Source organism: Cydia strobilella, chromosome Z (genome assembly GCF_947568885.1).
Source record: "Cydia strobilella chromosome Z, ilCydStro3.1, whole genome shotgun sequence".
Classification (NCBI taxonomy): domain Eukaryota; kingdom Metazoa; phylum Arthropoda; class Insecta; order Lepidoptera; family Tortricidae; genus Cydia; species Cydia strobilella.
In genome coordinates this window covers 30661701-30677131 of record NC_086068.1, presented here as the reverse complement: position 1 = coordinate 30677131, position 15431 = coordinate 30661701, and the positions used below count along the sequence as shown (strand labels likewise).

Below are 15431 nucleotides of genomic sequence, written 5' to 3'. Positions count from 1 at the left end.
CGACATCCAATAATTATATAAAAAAAAACGGTTGCAGGAAAACACTTACTGGTCATTCGTGACGTTTATATTATATAGCTAATAAGCTTCGAAGATTTAAACGAAATTCGCAGAACTTTACATGGACACTGCATTCATTTGAAAAGGAAGGGATGAAGGTGTCTGCTTGAAGTCGTGATTATTTAGCAAATTCATAATAATCACTATAATTAGTTACTAGTGGCTATGTGTGAAACACTTGGTTCGTTGAGTCATTGTCATTATCATAGTGAACTCACAAGGGTCTTAAGCGCCATGGACGCTATTGGCACTAGTTATTTAATGCCAATCTACGCAGTTTGAAAAATTACCAAAACCTGGATCGGAAAAAATATATTTAATCTGGTCACAAAATTTCATGATAATCGGTCGGAAATTGTGACCTGTAGAGGAGAAACGAAAGCATTTGGCTCAAGTTAAAACGGAGACCTTCGCTAACGCTTCGGTCAACTTTTGAATACAGTGTATAGCAAAAAACTAAATTGTGAACGTTTCATTACACAACTACGGTACATAAATGGATACTTGTAAATAAGTACCAGTGATATTAAAATAACATTGTGACTTCAGACCAAACGTCACATGTCACACGGCTACTATACAAAAAAAAAAGAAATTATGAAATAATAAACATTGAATGTTTTATTAGTAAACCTACGTCCGATATGTTCCATAGGCATATTGTTAGCTACCTACGAGTTGGTATGTCAAAGGTTGAAAATGTGAATATATGTTTAAATTTAAGTAGATAGCCATAAAAATAAATCCAACTAATATATAAAATAAAAACTAAATAATTAAGCTTATGTATGTATGTAGTTCGTAGTTTTAACCGTCTGCACGTGCATACTAGACTACATGCGGGAAAATAAAGAATTCTAGAGAAAACATGAAGTCCATTTTAGTGGTGAACGATACCACACGATACCATGTACAATATATTTATATGTATGTACAAAGAACATAGCGAACAGTGCAGTCATTATCATATATAGGTATGTAATATGGGTAATGAATAAGCAACTGCCTGGTTTCACATTACCACAAGTATCTAACGAATTTGCTCTCGATTGATGGACGTTGCGTTGTATTGTAGATAAACATTAACATAAACACATTTGCAGGTCTATAGATACTATGTATATAACTCGTAGTTAATGGACGGGACACATACATTTGAAAACCGATTTATAAAGCATCTTGTGTATAAAATATAAGATTACAATAAATAAATATTATAAAATAAGTTTTTATTGGTCTAAAATGTAGGTATACATGTTATTTGAACATACACAGAAAATTGCACAAGCTAGCAATTATCATTGACCTTCTGAAAGTGATAATAAAAATAAAACTAATGTTGGTTCAATATTTAATGTATAACATGCTGTATCACTGACTCAGCACAAATTGCATAGGAAGCTTATCTTCGTGAATTTGTATAAATGTTGCACATAATAAAGTAAACAGAAAATGTACGTGCACAAAGCGTATGTAACTAAACAATCACGTTTCAAAATAAAAAAGGTAAACATGAATTTCACCAGAATCAGTGTGAGATTGATGTAAGTGATACTGATGGTTGCCAATTAATTATTAATTCTATGTATAAAATAAAAAAAAAGATGTGCTACAAACAATCACATATGGGTTCTTGATTTTCTGAGAGACAAGGAATTTGGAATTTAAATAGCTAATCTGTAAGCATAATTAGATATTTTATTCGGATGATGTGTCATTCGCTTCTGTAAGACTGTTAATTGTGTCAGAAGTTCAAACATGCAGTTAGAAAAAGGAGAATAAAAACTAGAAGTGGCTAGCGTAAATGGAGTCCTGTAAGGCCTCTTTTACTCACACAGAAGTATAAGAGTGACCTTGCCTGCTTGCCTTTCTTATAAAAAAACTTCCAAGTCTTGAGCCCCACTTGAAAAAATGAACTTTTGAATTTTGTAATTATACTGTTTAGTCCACAACCCTACCTTGTCAAATCAAAGTTGGTTGGAGTTCTGTATATTGTATTAATAATAATGCATTGTATATAAGAACAACTTGGTTTAGGTTGGCAGTGTAGCTTATAGCTTAAGTGGCATTGTAACCTGTAAGTACACTTGTACAGTATTGAAAGTTGAAAATAAGCAAAAGAATGAGATAAGATAGTGAGCCATTATCGAGTACTCAAATAGGATTCGTTAAATCACTTTCGGGTCGTAGAAAGCTACACAAGGTGTAGAAAAAATTATATTTAACAATAGGAAATGTAAATAAATAACAAACGGACCAGAGATAAACCAAAACATGATCATCATGTCAGCATTCAATCGTCATGGGTTATAGAAAAAAAATGAACCGTCATTGTCACCAAAATTGAAGAATGTCATTAATACTGTAATGATTGTTCAGCTCTTATTGTCTAGCTAATCAAATATAAAGAATTGGGGTCACAGTTTTATTTGGTAGAACTGTTTTGGACAACTAGGCGAAGAAAAATTAAAGGCCTTGCATCATAGTATTTCCACACAGACCACTCCCAAATGATAAGCTCATTAGCTCATGCAGTGACTTAGATGAGAGGTTTCTAGAGGGAAACTACTAACTTGGAGCAGTTGGAGCTTCATGAAATCATTTCAAAATTAATACAGATAATAAACTCAGTACCTAAATAAGTTAATTATCACAGACTGAGTTGGCTACGAATTGTTTTGTTAGGCATTACCCGATGATGTAGTCCACTATCCATATCACGAACATTTTAGGAACGGTTTTGACGATTATAAAAACAAGGGGATTAAGTATAAGCACTTAGACTTTACGGAAAAAGGGGGAAAGGAAAAGGGATTCAGGTATCAGACTTACAGGAGCTATCGACAATACAGTAGAGAAATTGAAGATTACAAAAGTCCCAAGTGGGGTAAGTCATAGATCTCGGAGTCTTGGAGAAGTCCACCCAAGGCAATGGTACCAGCGCATTCATAGAACGTTGGGTATGTAATTATGTATTGTTATGATTAACTTAGTTCTCGAAAAATAAACAAAGGAAGGGATGTAGTGTATTGACGCTTCGAGCGCTTACGTCATGGTGACGTCACTAACAGTTAGGGCCAGTCGATATTATGCCGTGAGCAGAGCCGGACGTACCGCGTGATGTTCGTGTTGCCGAATCGTTGGAAATACATTACATCGTATGATATACTGAGGTAAATACAGTACATTACAGTGTTGATTGCTGTTTTGTAAATGGGTCATAGCTATATATCCAAGATTCGTCGGATGTCACAATGTAGCTCACTTGTTGAGAATCGCCTTTATCGAATTTTTTTAGCATAAATTTGCACCAATCGACACGCCTATCTTTTTGCTCCTGTGTGAGAAAATGTGGTATCCACCGAGACGAAACCTTTCGAACTTGAAGGTGGTCATGCAAAATGGTAGAAACTGCTCGGGATCCGATCTTCAGTTCGTCCTGAATCTCTCGGTGGGTAATGTTTCGAGATTCCTTGATTAGCCACTCCACCTTGATAACATTTTCTGGAGTGACTGCCGTTGGCGGTCGGCCCGGTCTAGGCTCATCTTTGACGTCGCTCCGCCCACGCTTAAATTCACGAAACCAGTAACTGACAGTAGCAATAGATGGTGATAATGACCTAAAAACACTAGTTAAATTTTCATGACAATCCTTGTATGTTAACCCTCGTCTATAGTCATAATATATCATAGCACGAAATGCTTCCCGCGATAGCTCCATTTTTGCGAACAAAAAGTGACAGACATGTTTTCTTTCTGATTTCATAAAAAAATAATTGAATGTCACTGGACAGTGACATTTACACGAAAGAGTTTGTAATGAAATTTGTCTTTAAGCTACACTAAAATTAAATGAACATGATTAATAGTACGCCGTTGACTAACTTTTTACGGAACAGCCCTCGTACATGTGCCTTTAAAAATTGAGGAGTTCCCTCAATTCCTCATGGATCCCATCATCAGAACAGCACCAGATTAATGTGGGACCACCTTGGAGGTAGTTCCTATCAAACAAAAATCGAATTGTTCAATTCGGACCACGGGTCTCGGAGTAATCGCTGAACATCCTACATTAAAAAAGTCATCATCACTATCATCAAAACAATCATCATCATCGGGTCCACTTCATCAAATTGATTATTTTCGAGAGAAAATGCTCAAGTTGCTTATGAAAATACTCAAATCACCATAGAAGGAGAAGGTTCTGTATTCGGTTGTGGCTATGCTGACTTCAAACATATTTATTGGTAACGCATATACTTAAACACGGAACCCTAAAAAGGATAATATTTTATTTCATCCTTTTTGAAATCGGTTTATCTTTTTTAGGGTTCGGTACCTCAAAAGGAAAAAACGGAACCCTTATAGGATCACTCGTGCGTCTGTCTGTCTGTCTGTCTGTCCGCCTGTCACAGCCTATTTTCTCCGAAACTGCTGGACCAATTACGTTGAAATTTGGTGTACATATGTAAGTTTGTGACCCAAAGATGGACATGTAACGTAAACAAATAAAATTTAAACATGGGGACCACTTTTGGTCCTTTTGGTAAATGAGAAAATTAAAAAAATAAAGTTTTCAAACTATTGGTATCGTGTTACATATCAAATGAAAGAGCTCATTATGAGAAACTGAAATATATTTTTTTTATAATTGTAGGATAAACAGTTTAGAAGTTATTCAAGAAAATATACAAAAAATGACCATTCCCCCCCCCCCCCTTTATCTCCGAAACTACTGGGTCTAAACTTTAAAAAAAATACACAAAATGGTTCTTTACCTATAGATCACAGGAAAACCTATTAGAAATGTGTAGTCATGCGTGAGTCGGACTTAATTAGTAAGTTTTTGATTCGACCCTTACGGGGTTTTTAAAGACGTTGTTACACTTACATTTCACATAAAAAATACATTGTTTAAATTGTGTAATGTACGGATCCCTTGGAACGCGGTTCCGACTCGCACTTGGCCGGTTTTTTGTAAAAGTTTTTATTCTGTATATTCTGGTGCCCTCACTTTCTTTCGGCATACTATTCCAACTTTTTTGAATGGTTTGCAGATATACAATTAATTTTTTTCGCAGAATCACGTTGGCTCATGCTGTCAGAATCATTAAATTGGGTATGAAGCATTTTCAGTTAAAGATGGCCATCTTTTGGACATTATCTTTGCCGGTCTGCCACTGCCCCTTTTACGAGTTGTAGTCTGAGACTGAGAAGTTGTAGTCTGAGACTGAGAAGTCAAGGTTCTATACACACTAGATGCTGGTACATTATCTTAAGTAAAATGATTCACTGTAAACTTTTCCCCAAGATCAAATTAGAATGATAAAAATTTACAATGCGTTTTCTCAGGCTTTCTTGTTTAGATGCCATTTTTGACAACAATAAAACAAATGCAGGAAAAAAATAAGCGAGTACCATCACGAAAGAGGTAGCAAAAACATTACATACCACTTTTATTGTTTATGCGGCCAGTATTTTTTTACAGAGTGCGATAAGCAGGGTTTGAAAATTCGGATGCTTTTATACCTACAATTAGCAAATTCCCGGAAAAAGCTAAGCAAGTATGGAGTCGGCTTCTTAAAAATATTATTTTAATTATTTAACCTCCGGAATTCCGGGATTGTATAAAAAAAACATCAGAAAATAGTGATCTGTCAAAATATTTAGATTATGACTATTTTCGGCAATTTTATCAACATACCTACACGTTGGTAAACAGTTTTAACTATCAAACAGGGTGTAACAAAAAAAGTATGGTGAATCGTTTTAGGTATCGTGTTTTGATTATGGAATATTAGAAGAAACTATTTTCAAACGTAAAAACATTTTTTTTGTATGGGGCAGGTAAGTCTACCCATTTCAATGTAAATTTTTTTAATGTATTTTACGCTTCCTTTATTCTTGTCTCATATTTCGTATCACCATGTATATTTGTTTTAAGTTAGTGATTTAACAAAAATACTTACGTTAGTACCGTTATTTTTCATACGAATAATATGTAACTCTACAAATTTAGTTTGATGTTAAAGAATAATTGTAGCTACTGTTAGTTAAACAAACCACATATTTTGTAAAAAGAATCAATATGTTATTTAAATACGTATGTGTATATGTATCCTAATTTCCGGTATTCCGCGAAATCCCGGTAAATTTATTAGCAAAATTAAATTGAATCCGCCTCCATACTACTCGACAACAACGCGGTGTAGGTACTGAGCCGAAGTTTAGGTATAAAAGCATCCGAATTTCCAATCCCTGGCGATAAGTATTCTCATTTTTCTTTCTCACCCGTTAATGTTACGTATTTGTGTAATTAGTTCTGTAATAACATTTAAAATAACATAAACCTCTAGTCACATCTCTACTACTTAACTACTGTATTTTTCATTATAAATTGACTTTATAGAAAAATATTACATATAATAGGTAAGTGCCTGTGTCAGTTTTCTGAATATCATCATAAAAATATATAGGTACGCAAGAAATAAAGTCATTATAATACTATTAAGACTATTAAGGTTCCGTACAAATATTGATTCCATTTTTTTTTTAAATTAAATAATTATATTTTAACAAAATCACTTTTATTGTGTGTAATGAAACTAGCCTCCCACTAGCCTCCTGTACGTATACTATTCCAAATTTCAAGTAAGGTAGTAGTTCCCAAGAACAATGAGCAATGTTACACACAGAAAGACATACCTATTGTACCTTTTTGGTACGGAACCCTAAAAACGATCTGATACTCTTGTTTTACGACAGCCATCAAAAGTTTCAGGATCGTAGCAAGTGGAAATCCGTGGTCTCTGCCTACCCCTCCGGGAAATAGTCGTGATTATATGTATGTATGTATGTATGTATCAAAAGTTTGGTATGGGCGGTCTGACACATATTCTCTCCTTTGTTTCAGGTCTACTTTTTCACCGAGCCGTACTTATGTCAGGGTCTGGCCTTAGTCCATGGTCGCTTGTGGCTGACCCGAACAAATACGCTGCCATAGTAGCGACACACGCAAACTGCTCGCCAGGTAAACCATGAAAAACTTGAAACTGCTATGCCACTTTTTCATTACTCGCAAAGTATTTATCATGCACTTATAAATATACACGCTGGCTAAAACATTTGTGCATTCCCGTTGCTAGGGAGGTTTTGGGATTATTCTGAGCAACTTTTGCTATGGGACCAACCCCGAAATCGCGAAAGTATCGAGTATCTCAGTAATCCCAAAACCTCCCTGCCAACGGGAATTCACTTATTTTTTAGCCATCCTGTATAAGCAAGCTATCTTAGTAAGATGGAACCTTATATGATGGATGGAATATCCGGCTAGACTAATTTTTTTTACGAATTTAATAATTGTCAGTAAGTAAATGTTTTTTTTGAGGTTATGCAATAAAGAGGATTTGTATTGTATTGTACGACGTATACGTGTAACGTAACGTGTGCTACATAAAAACGATGGAAACGATGACCTATATGTATTATTTTCGCAATTTTTTTTTTGTTTTTGTTTTTACCACATCACTCCGCCCTCGTATTTTCACACAATTCTCCCCCATCTTGATAATGTGTGATATTTCGAGCCGTGTACTAATAATTAACTGTACATACAAGTAACGGATATACAGGCCTACGGAATTTGAAAAAGATATTCTACTATTTCCCTGTAATGGCTTAAATAAATAAAGTTAGCTAATTCAATCGCTATTTTTGTAATCCTTAAGAAACGAGAGTTGAAAATAAATTCAATTGTTTTCTTTTTGTATAGAACTCACTCCTCCGGCACTTCTAAGATGTTTACGGGAGCGTCCGCTCGAGTCACTTATGTCAGCACCAGCGCAAGCACCGGACTTTTCTTATGCATTTGGACCTAGTGTTGATGGGGTCGTTATTGGTAAGTCATCATTTTAAATTAAGATAATAGTATAACTTATATCTGTCGTTACTCGGACTCCAGTTTGTAGAGTCAAGTAATTATATTCATGTACCATTTCACAAGTATCTGGTTACAATGACAATTAGTATGAAAACAATTACTTGAGCGTGCCTTTGATATGATCATTTATATAGATGATATCAAAAAAGCGTTATAGCAAAAACATTTATTCAGAGCCAGGATATACCGACAAGTAAAAACCTACATCTGGAACATAGCGTTGTATAGAAGCGAGACGTAGTGGACATTAACTAATCGAGACAGAAGAAGATTAAATGCATTTGAGATGTGATGTTGGCAATAGATAGAAGATATGTATCGGTTGCATAGAACAAGGAGTGAAAAAAGAAGTTTTAGATTTAGTAGGAGAGAATATATTTCTGATAAAGCCGATTGAGAACACGAAGAGGCAATATCTTGGGGCAATATCTTGTGATACGACACAATGATTATATACAGTAAAACCCGCTTAAGAAGATTCTGAAGCGACTATGACAAAACGCATCTTAAATGGGAAAGCGCATTAACCGTTAAAATTTTATGAAAATAAATTTTAGAGACCAGTGTAAAATTGCGTACTACGCGGGAAAACGTATTTAGCGGGTTCTACTGTAGAATTAAAGATTCCGTTTTTCATTCTGAGGAATGGAACCTTAAAATAGTTATTTTGTTATACAAGGGTGCAGTTGTATTTTACCCGCGAGTGTGGAATTGAAACACGAGCAAGCGAAAGGATTCTATAGTTGAACCACGAGCGAAGCGAGTGGTTCTAAAATAGAATCCTGAGCGTAGCTAGTGTTTTAACACACGAGAAGTAAAATACATTTGCACCCGTGTGTAACACAAAACTTTTCCCCTCACTATAGCGAGGAAAGTGCAACATCCACAGGCGTTAGATCATCTTCATCAACTGGAATCACTATTTTTTTTACGATATTATAACAAAAAACTCTGGAAATTATGTACTTTTACGTGAGAAGTTTTTAAGTAAAATTTTTGTTGACAATGTTGACATTTCTGACGTATGAAATGTCAATGATGCGTTTTGAAATTGCATCGACTTAACTTGTGCGTTCAGAATTATATTTAACATAATTATTAAAAAACAAACGTTTATTATGGAATTTTAAGGTTTATGACTTAAAATCATTAAATAAAGCTAAATCTGGTATTTTTTATTAGATTCTCAAACCATTTATTTGATGATAATTAATATCGAACGAATCATTATGAGCGTTTTACGTTTTGTTATCTGTCAAGCTACTTAAACACGCTCCATCCAAGGTCAAATTACTTTCCCCCACTAGTGGATAAAATGCGTTTTTCCCCGCTTGTTTTAAAGGATAAAAGACGGCTTTCCGAGCTAGTAAGGGGAAAATGTTTTTTTTTTATATCACGTCGGTGGCAAACAAGCATTAGGCCCGCCTGATGGTAAGCAGTCACCGTAGCCTATGGACGCCTGTAACACCAGAGATATTACATGCGCGTTGCCGACCCTTTAAAAACCTGTTCACTCCTTTTTTAAAGAACCCCGTACTGTAGCCCCTCGGGAAAACCTCGGCAGGGATTAAGGATTATAAAGTCGGATTACTGGATGATATCCTGACCAACTGATGTACCTATTTATATAAAAGTGGTTTTAATACATTGTAAATTATTCAAAGTTTGACAGCAAATCATTCAAAACTGTGTTGACATCCCTAAGTAACGCTGTAACTTGGCCGAGGCTAGCTGCCGAGTTATTTTGTGCCGATAGCTTGGTTGTTGCTTTCACTTTGGCACAATTCTTCTGGTTGCCAAGCAGAGCGCGTCCGATGCGCGTTATTAAATTGTCCACGAGAAGTTTTCTCATCTCGTCCTCTGCGCTTCCCGTTAGGACGGGCTGTTGTTCAGAAACGGTTTTTTTGATTCCTCGTCTCAGCCCCTTTTATTAGAAAAGCTAACATTCTCGGATTTCCGGAAAAATTACGTGAGCTTATGTGATTGATACCTATACATTGTTTATTAATAAAACGAAAGGACTATTTTTAAAGCTTTAATGGATGTAAGATGAAACGGAACGAAATCACGTGACCGCTTTTCAATACAAACGTAGTCCCTATTTTACTCTCGAGATATTAAAATTGAAGAAAATATTTTTACGAAATTTGATGTAGGTATATTAACCGCAGTTATGCCCCTTCGTTTGATTTTTAATTAAAATTGTTTATTTATTTATTGCCTTTTCAAGCCCGACGTTACGTCCGTGGTCTCGGAAAAAGCTCGACTAAAGTTGGTATCAGGGCGTTTTCTAAAATAAATATTAAAAAACCTGATTCTCATAGATTCTGGTGTTTTTGATGTAGGTATATTAACCGCAGTTATGCCCCTTCGTTTCATTTTTAATTAAAATTATTTATGAAATAAAACTATGAAAACGGATTATATCGCGTATATTGAATTTATAATACATCCCGACGTTTCGAACTCTTTACAGCATTCGTGGTCAACGGGTGACTGAGGAAAAATTACAAAGTGCAAAAATACCCACATACTAAAATAATGAACAATCATAGACTACAAACTTTAAGGCTGGTTGTACATGCAAAATCGGTTCATAAGGCTAGTTATACACTACAATTATTTCCAAGTAAAGATATATATATATACGCGATAAAAACTACGCCGGCTCCAACCCTACACCACGGACCCGAGAAGATTTAATTCCCTCCTAAATTGTAGGAGGGTATCCCAATATGGGACCGGCAACAAACTCGGCGGGACACATCTTTTCAAAACATCAGAATGTCCAGCATCATCCAACACTAAGGTCTCACAGTCTATGTCTCGCTTGCTCCTTTATCAGATGGACTACAGGATCCCAAGCTGGTGGTAGAGAAAAGCCATCTTCCCTATTAAAGTTTGGATATTTCTTAATCTCAATGGCCTCGCGCAGCATTCTGGGTATGTAACGCTTCTCCTTGGCAAGAACCAGAGGCTTATCAAACTTGATTGAGTGATTGGCTTTATCCATGACATGCTCACAGACAGCAGACCTAGGTCGACGGTGCTTGACATCAGCTATGTGTTCCTTCACCCGAGTGGAAATGCTCCGTTTCGTCTGCCCGACATATGATAGGCCACACTCACAGTCCAGCCTGTACACTCCTGCAGTCTGTAGAGGGGTATTGCATTTTACAGGCCTCAGGAATTGTGACATCTTCTTCATTGGCTTGAAATATGTTTTTATAGAAGCACGCTTCAATATGTGGCTGATCCTGTCCGTGACCCCCCTGACAAAAGGCAGAATGGCAGGCCTGCGCTCGACTGTGGGGATCTTAATGTGGGACCTCTGGTTGACCCGCGGTATCCTGAGCTCGTTTGCCTGGAGCGCGCACCTGGCATGCTGGAGCTCCGCGGCCAGATGCTGGTCATCACGTATCCTCTGGGCTCTCTGAAACAAAGATTTGCCTACTGTAACAAACCACCATGACGTAATGGAATGGACATTTTGGGACATCTTTTGGCAGGATGGAGAATTTTGTCGATTCTGAGTAGAATGAGCCCGGTTGACAAGACCTAAGTGCGGGTAGTTCGGAAAACCCTCACAGCATCTATAGTTTAAAAGTATGTCTACTTTAGATTACTTCTGCGCATCGTGGTCGTAAAAAGTCCCGTTCAGCTGTGATAATACTCCACCTATAACATTATTGGTGTTTATTTCTAGTACAATATGATACAAGTGTGCTACGTTGGTAGCATCATTAGTCATTACACTCGAGGCGATATTGTGAGCGCAAGCTGGAAGCGAGCGCGCAATAACTAAGCCGATGTGTGTACCTCATTAGGTACCTAGGTAATAGGTACCTCATGGGTCATTACCAATGCACACGTGTTTCGCAGTTCTAATCTAACCTAACCCACTTCTGGCAACAATTCGTTTTCTTGGGGGTCGCAGTTCTAACCTAACCTAACCAACTTTTCTGACAACAGTTCGTTTTCTTGGGGGTCACAGTTCTAACCTAACCTAACCCACTTCTGGCAACAGTTCGTTTACTTGGGGGTCGCAGTTCTAACCTTCTAACGTAACCTAACCCACTTCTGGCAACAGTTCGTTTTCTTGGGGCTCGCAGTTCTAAAACGTGAGTATTTATTTAAATATCACGAGTTTCATTTTTCCGACCTCACAAAAGACCGAATTTGTTTCCGATCGGACAATGATTTTTCGGAAATTACGAATAGGCAATATTACGCTAAACTCTGCGCAGGTGGCGAAACAAGAAAATTGAAATTTCGTTATCTGACATCTCTGTCTCTCTTGCATATTTGAGCGATAAAGAGGAAGATAGCGAAATTTCGGATTCGCGTTTCCCGGTAGGTATTATATTTTATTATCTGAAAAATTGTCAAAAACCTGTTAAAGGTACAGTATGTATTAAGTTACTCTATGGTTTAGGTCTGTGGTCTGGTGTCATGAAAGAAAGTCATGTTATTATGGATGGTATAGAATGGATGCCAATCTCTTATGGCAGAACTGTTGCAAAAGTGACCGCTTTCAGCTTTAAATAATAGTTCGTAATCTCTCCGGTGGCGCTAGTTAGGCTCTGGAACATGAGTATAACATGAACCATATCAGGCAACAAATAACCCGACCAAATTACGTAGGTTGTATTTGGTAGTATGGTGGCGCCGCCTAATTACTGTTTTTTGGTGGACACTTTTAATACATAGAGATTTGGCTCCTTTATATAGTCTTCATGCATGTTATCAAAGTGCTCCGATATTTTAATGGAAATCCGTGGAAAAAGTGATCAGTGATATATAAAAACACGATTAACCAAGTGCCGACTCAAAAACTGCTAAAAGGTGATAAAAACATTAACACAAAACATAAAATTATCCAAAATAATCAAGTAAAACCGTCAACATAAATTTGAGGTTTTAAAAGCAACGAGAATAAATTCAGTGCTACCAACCCAATTGTCTGCCAAACAAGCGCATTCAATAAGAACTGACGTTGCGTTTTACGGTTCGTTTAGTTTCAATCACATCACTATGGCCAACGAAGTGTCACTGTCACCCGAAATGTCATTGTTGTTTACGAAAATGCACGAAGAATTTAAGAAACAAACCGAAATACTTCAAGACACAATTACTACGAATGTATTGAAAAGTATCGACAAAAAATTAAACCCGCTTTTCGAGGAAAATAAGCAACTTAAGGCCGAAATCGACACACTAAACAGAAATAACCTCCAAGAAAAACAACATATTCATACATGGCGTTGAAGAAAACGAGAAAAATATGGAACAACTGACGATAAACACAATCAAGCTGTTAGAAGACATTGGGGTAAAGATAGATACATGCGAAATAAACAAAATAAGTAGAATAGGCAAGAAAGTGGACGGGAAAAGAACCAGACCTATTTTGCTAACTACCACAATATTTCACAAAAAAATTGAAATCAAGAACAAGAAGAAAATGCAGCAAAACACGTATATTTCAGAGGACCTGACAAAGCAGGGCATGGCGGAAAGAAAGCAACTACTTGCAGACCTCAAAAAGGAAAGAGATAATGGAAACTTTGCATATTTCTAAGAGGTCTGAGTCAGGCTCACCCAGTGCTAACAATGAAAGTGAAAAAGTAGTCTTTACCCCAAAGATCCAAAAAGCAAATGCTTTCGACATAATGAGAGCAGGGTCATACTCGCTGTCAGAAAAAAACACTTATAGACAATAGCAACTAACAGACACCGGCACCCATCAATCAAATAAAACATCATCACAATATTCAACTACTACAAGCGGCCCCAATCCGGCTGGTCCCCGTGGGGCTGTAGACCACTACTCACCAGCAGAACTAAACACTTTACAAAAACAAAAATAAAAGTAAGAGATAGCAAAGAAACTTTTTACTTATGCACATATAATGTGAGATCATTGGTCAATCCGTCCAGATAAATTGAGCTCGAAAATGCCCTAGCAGAAGTGAAGTGGGATATCTTGGGCCTGTCAGAAGTTAAAAAAAGTGGCACAAACATTGTCCAGAATGACCAGTATATCATGTTCCATAAAGGCAATGTTAGCGGCAGAAACGGAGTGGGATTTATGGTAAAAAACAAACTGAAAAACAATATAATAAATTTCATTGGGATATCAGACAGAGTAGCCAGACTGGATGTAAAATTTACAAACGATAAAACTAACAACATTATCCAAGTGTATGCGCCTACAGAAAAGGCCACCGAAGAGAATCTCCAGCTATTCTACAATGACATCTGCAGCGCTATGAGCAATGCACAGGGGGACATCATCATCATAATAGGAGATTTTAATGCCAAAATTGGAAGTCGCACCAATGAAGACTCAAAAGCCGTGGGACCGTGGGGATATGGCAAATGATAGAGGAGAAATGTTAATAGAATTCTGTCTTGAGAACCAACTCAAAATTCTGAATACCCACTTTAAGATGAATACCCATTTTCTATAATTGAATCCTGAGCATAGCGAGGGATTCTAAAATAGAATCCTAAGCGTAGGATTCAAATGTTAACGCCTAAGGTGGAAATAATCTTGACACATTATTCTTTTCACATCACCCATGAGGAAATTGTTATGTTGTTCCAAAATATTATTTAGGTACCCTAAAAAAATTGTATACAAAAAATAATAAAAATCGTGTGCTACAACAGAAAAGTGCCACTTTGATCGCTCCTAGCAGGTAAAAAGTGCCTGTTTGATTCCATCTAGTTGGGAAGAAAAAGCCCTTTTTCGAATAGGTGATGTGAAAACACTTTTTTCGAGAAAGGCAGAGCGTTATTGCTGATTTTCCATTATACAAAGTTGCCGCTAAGTATTTTTCTCTCTATTTTCGCTATCGGCCGCGTTTCTTGCCTCTGTAAGTATTTCTGGCGGCGTCAAATTTGGGTTCTTCATTTTCAACGCTTGAAGTTGACATTTTCGTTATGTGCGCTAGCTACAGATACGGAAAATGGCGCGTTGTTTTTATTCTGCGCGCCATACTAATGCGCACGCAAGTCAAAGGCGCGAAGGAGATTGACAAGCAGCCAATATGAAAAATATAATAAAGCGAATATTTTCGTATTTATAACCGATGGATTAAGACCAAATCGATAAAATGTTATGTTTATTTATTAATGTAGGAATTATTATTATTAAAAACACGATCGGATTATCATACATTACCGCACAAGATCGCTAATATAATCAAAACACGCGATTAAGAGCCTAAGAACGGTTCAATAAGATCCACGTTACAAGCAAGTGTGTTGAAATAGTACATTACGATACAAGTGCGAAAAGTAGACAATCCGCCACGAGTGGCGATAAATTAAAAACCGACACAAGGGAGTATTATAAATCGATACGAGTTGCGAATTACCTATATGTATATTCGCACAACGTTTTACAACGTTTTCGTTCGTTTCG

At 36.7% G+C, this 15431-nt stretch overlaps 1 protein-coding gene and 1 long non-coding RNA gene across 2 annotated transcripts in view; both read left to right on the top strand.

The window, feature by feature from the left end:
- Positions 1 to 15431, top strand: part of LOC134754494 (uncharacterized) — a 296086-nt gene that overhangs the window by 104870 nt on the left and 175785 nt on the right. The window lies entirely within an intron of this gene.
- Positions 1 to 15431, top strand: part of LOC134754189 (neuroligin-4, Y-linked-like) — a 146565-nt gene that overhangs the window by 114375 nt on the left and 16759 nt on the right. The window contains exons 7-8 of the mRNA XM_063690325.1: positions 6974 to 7090; positions 7832 to 7957. Of these exons, the coding sequence (XP_063546395.1) occupies positions 6974 to 7090; positions 7832 to 7957 (243 nt within the window). The remainder of the gene's footprint in view (positions 1 to 6973; positions 7091 to 7831; positions 7958 to 15431) is intronic.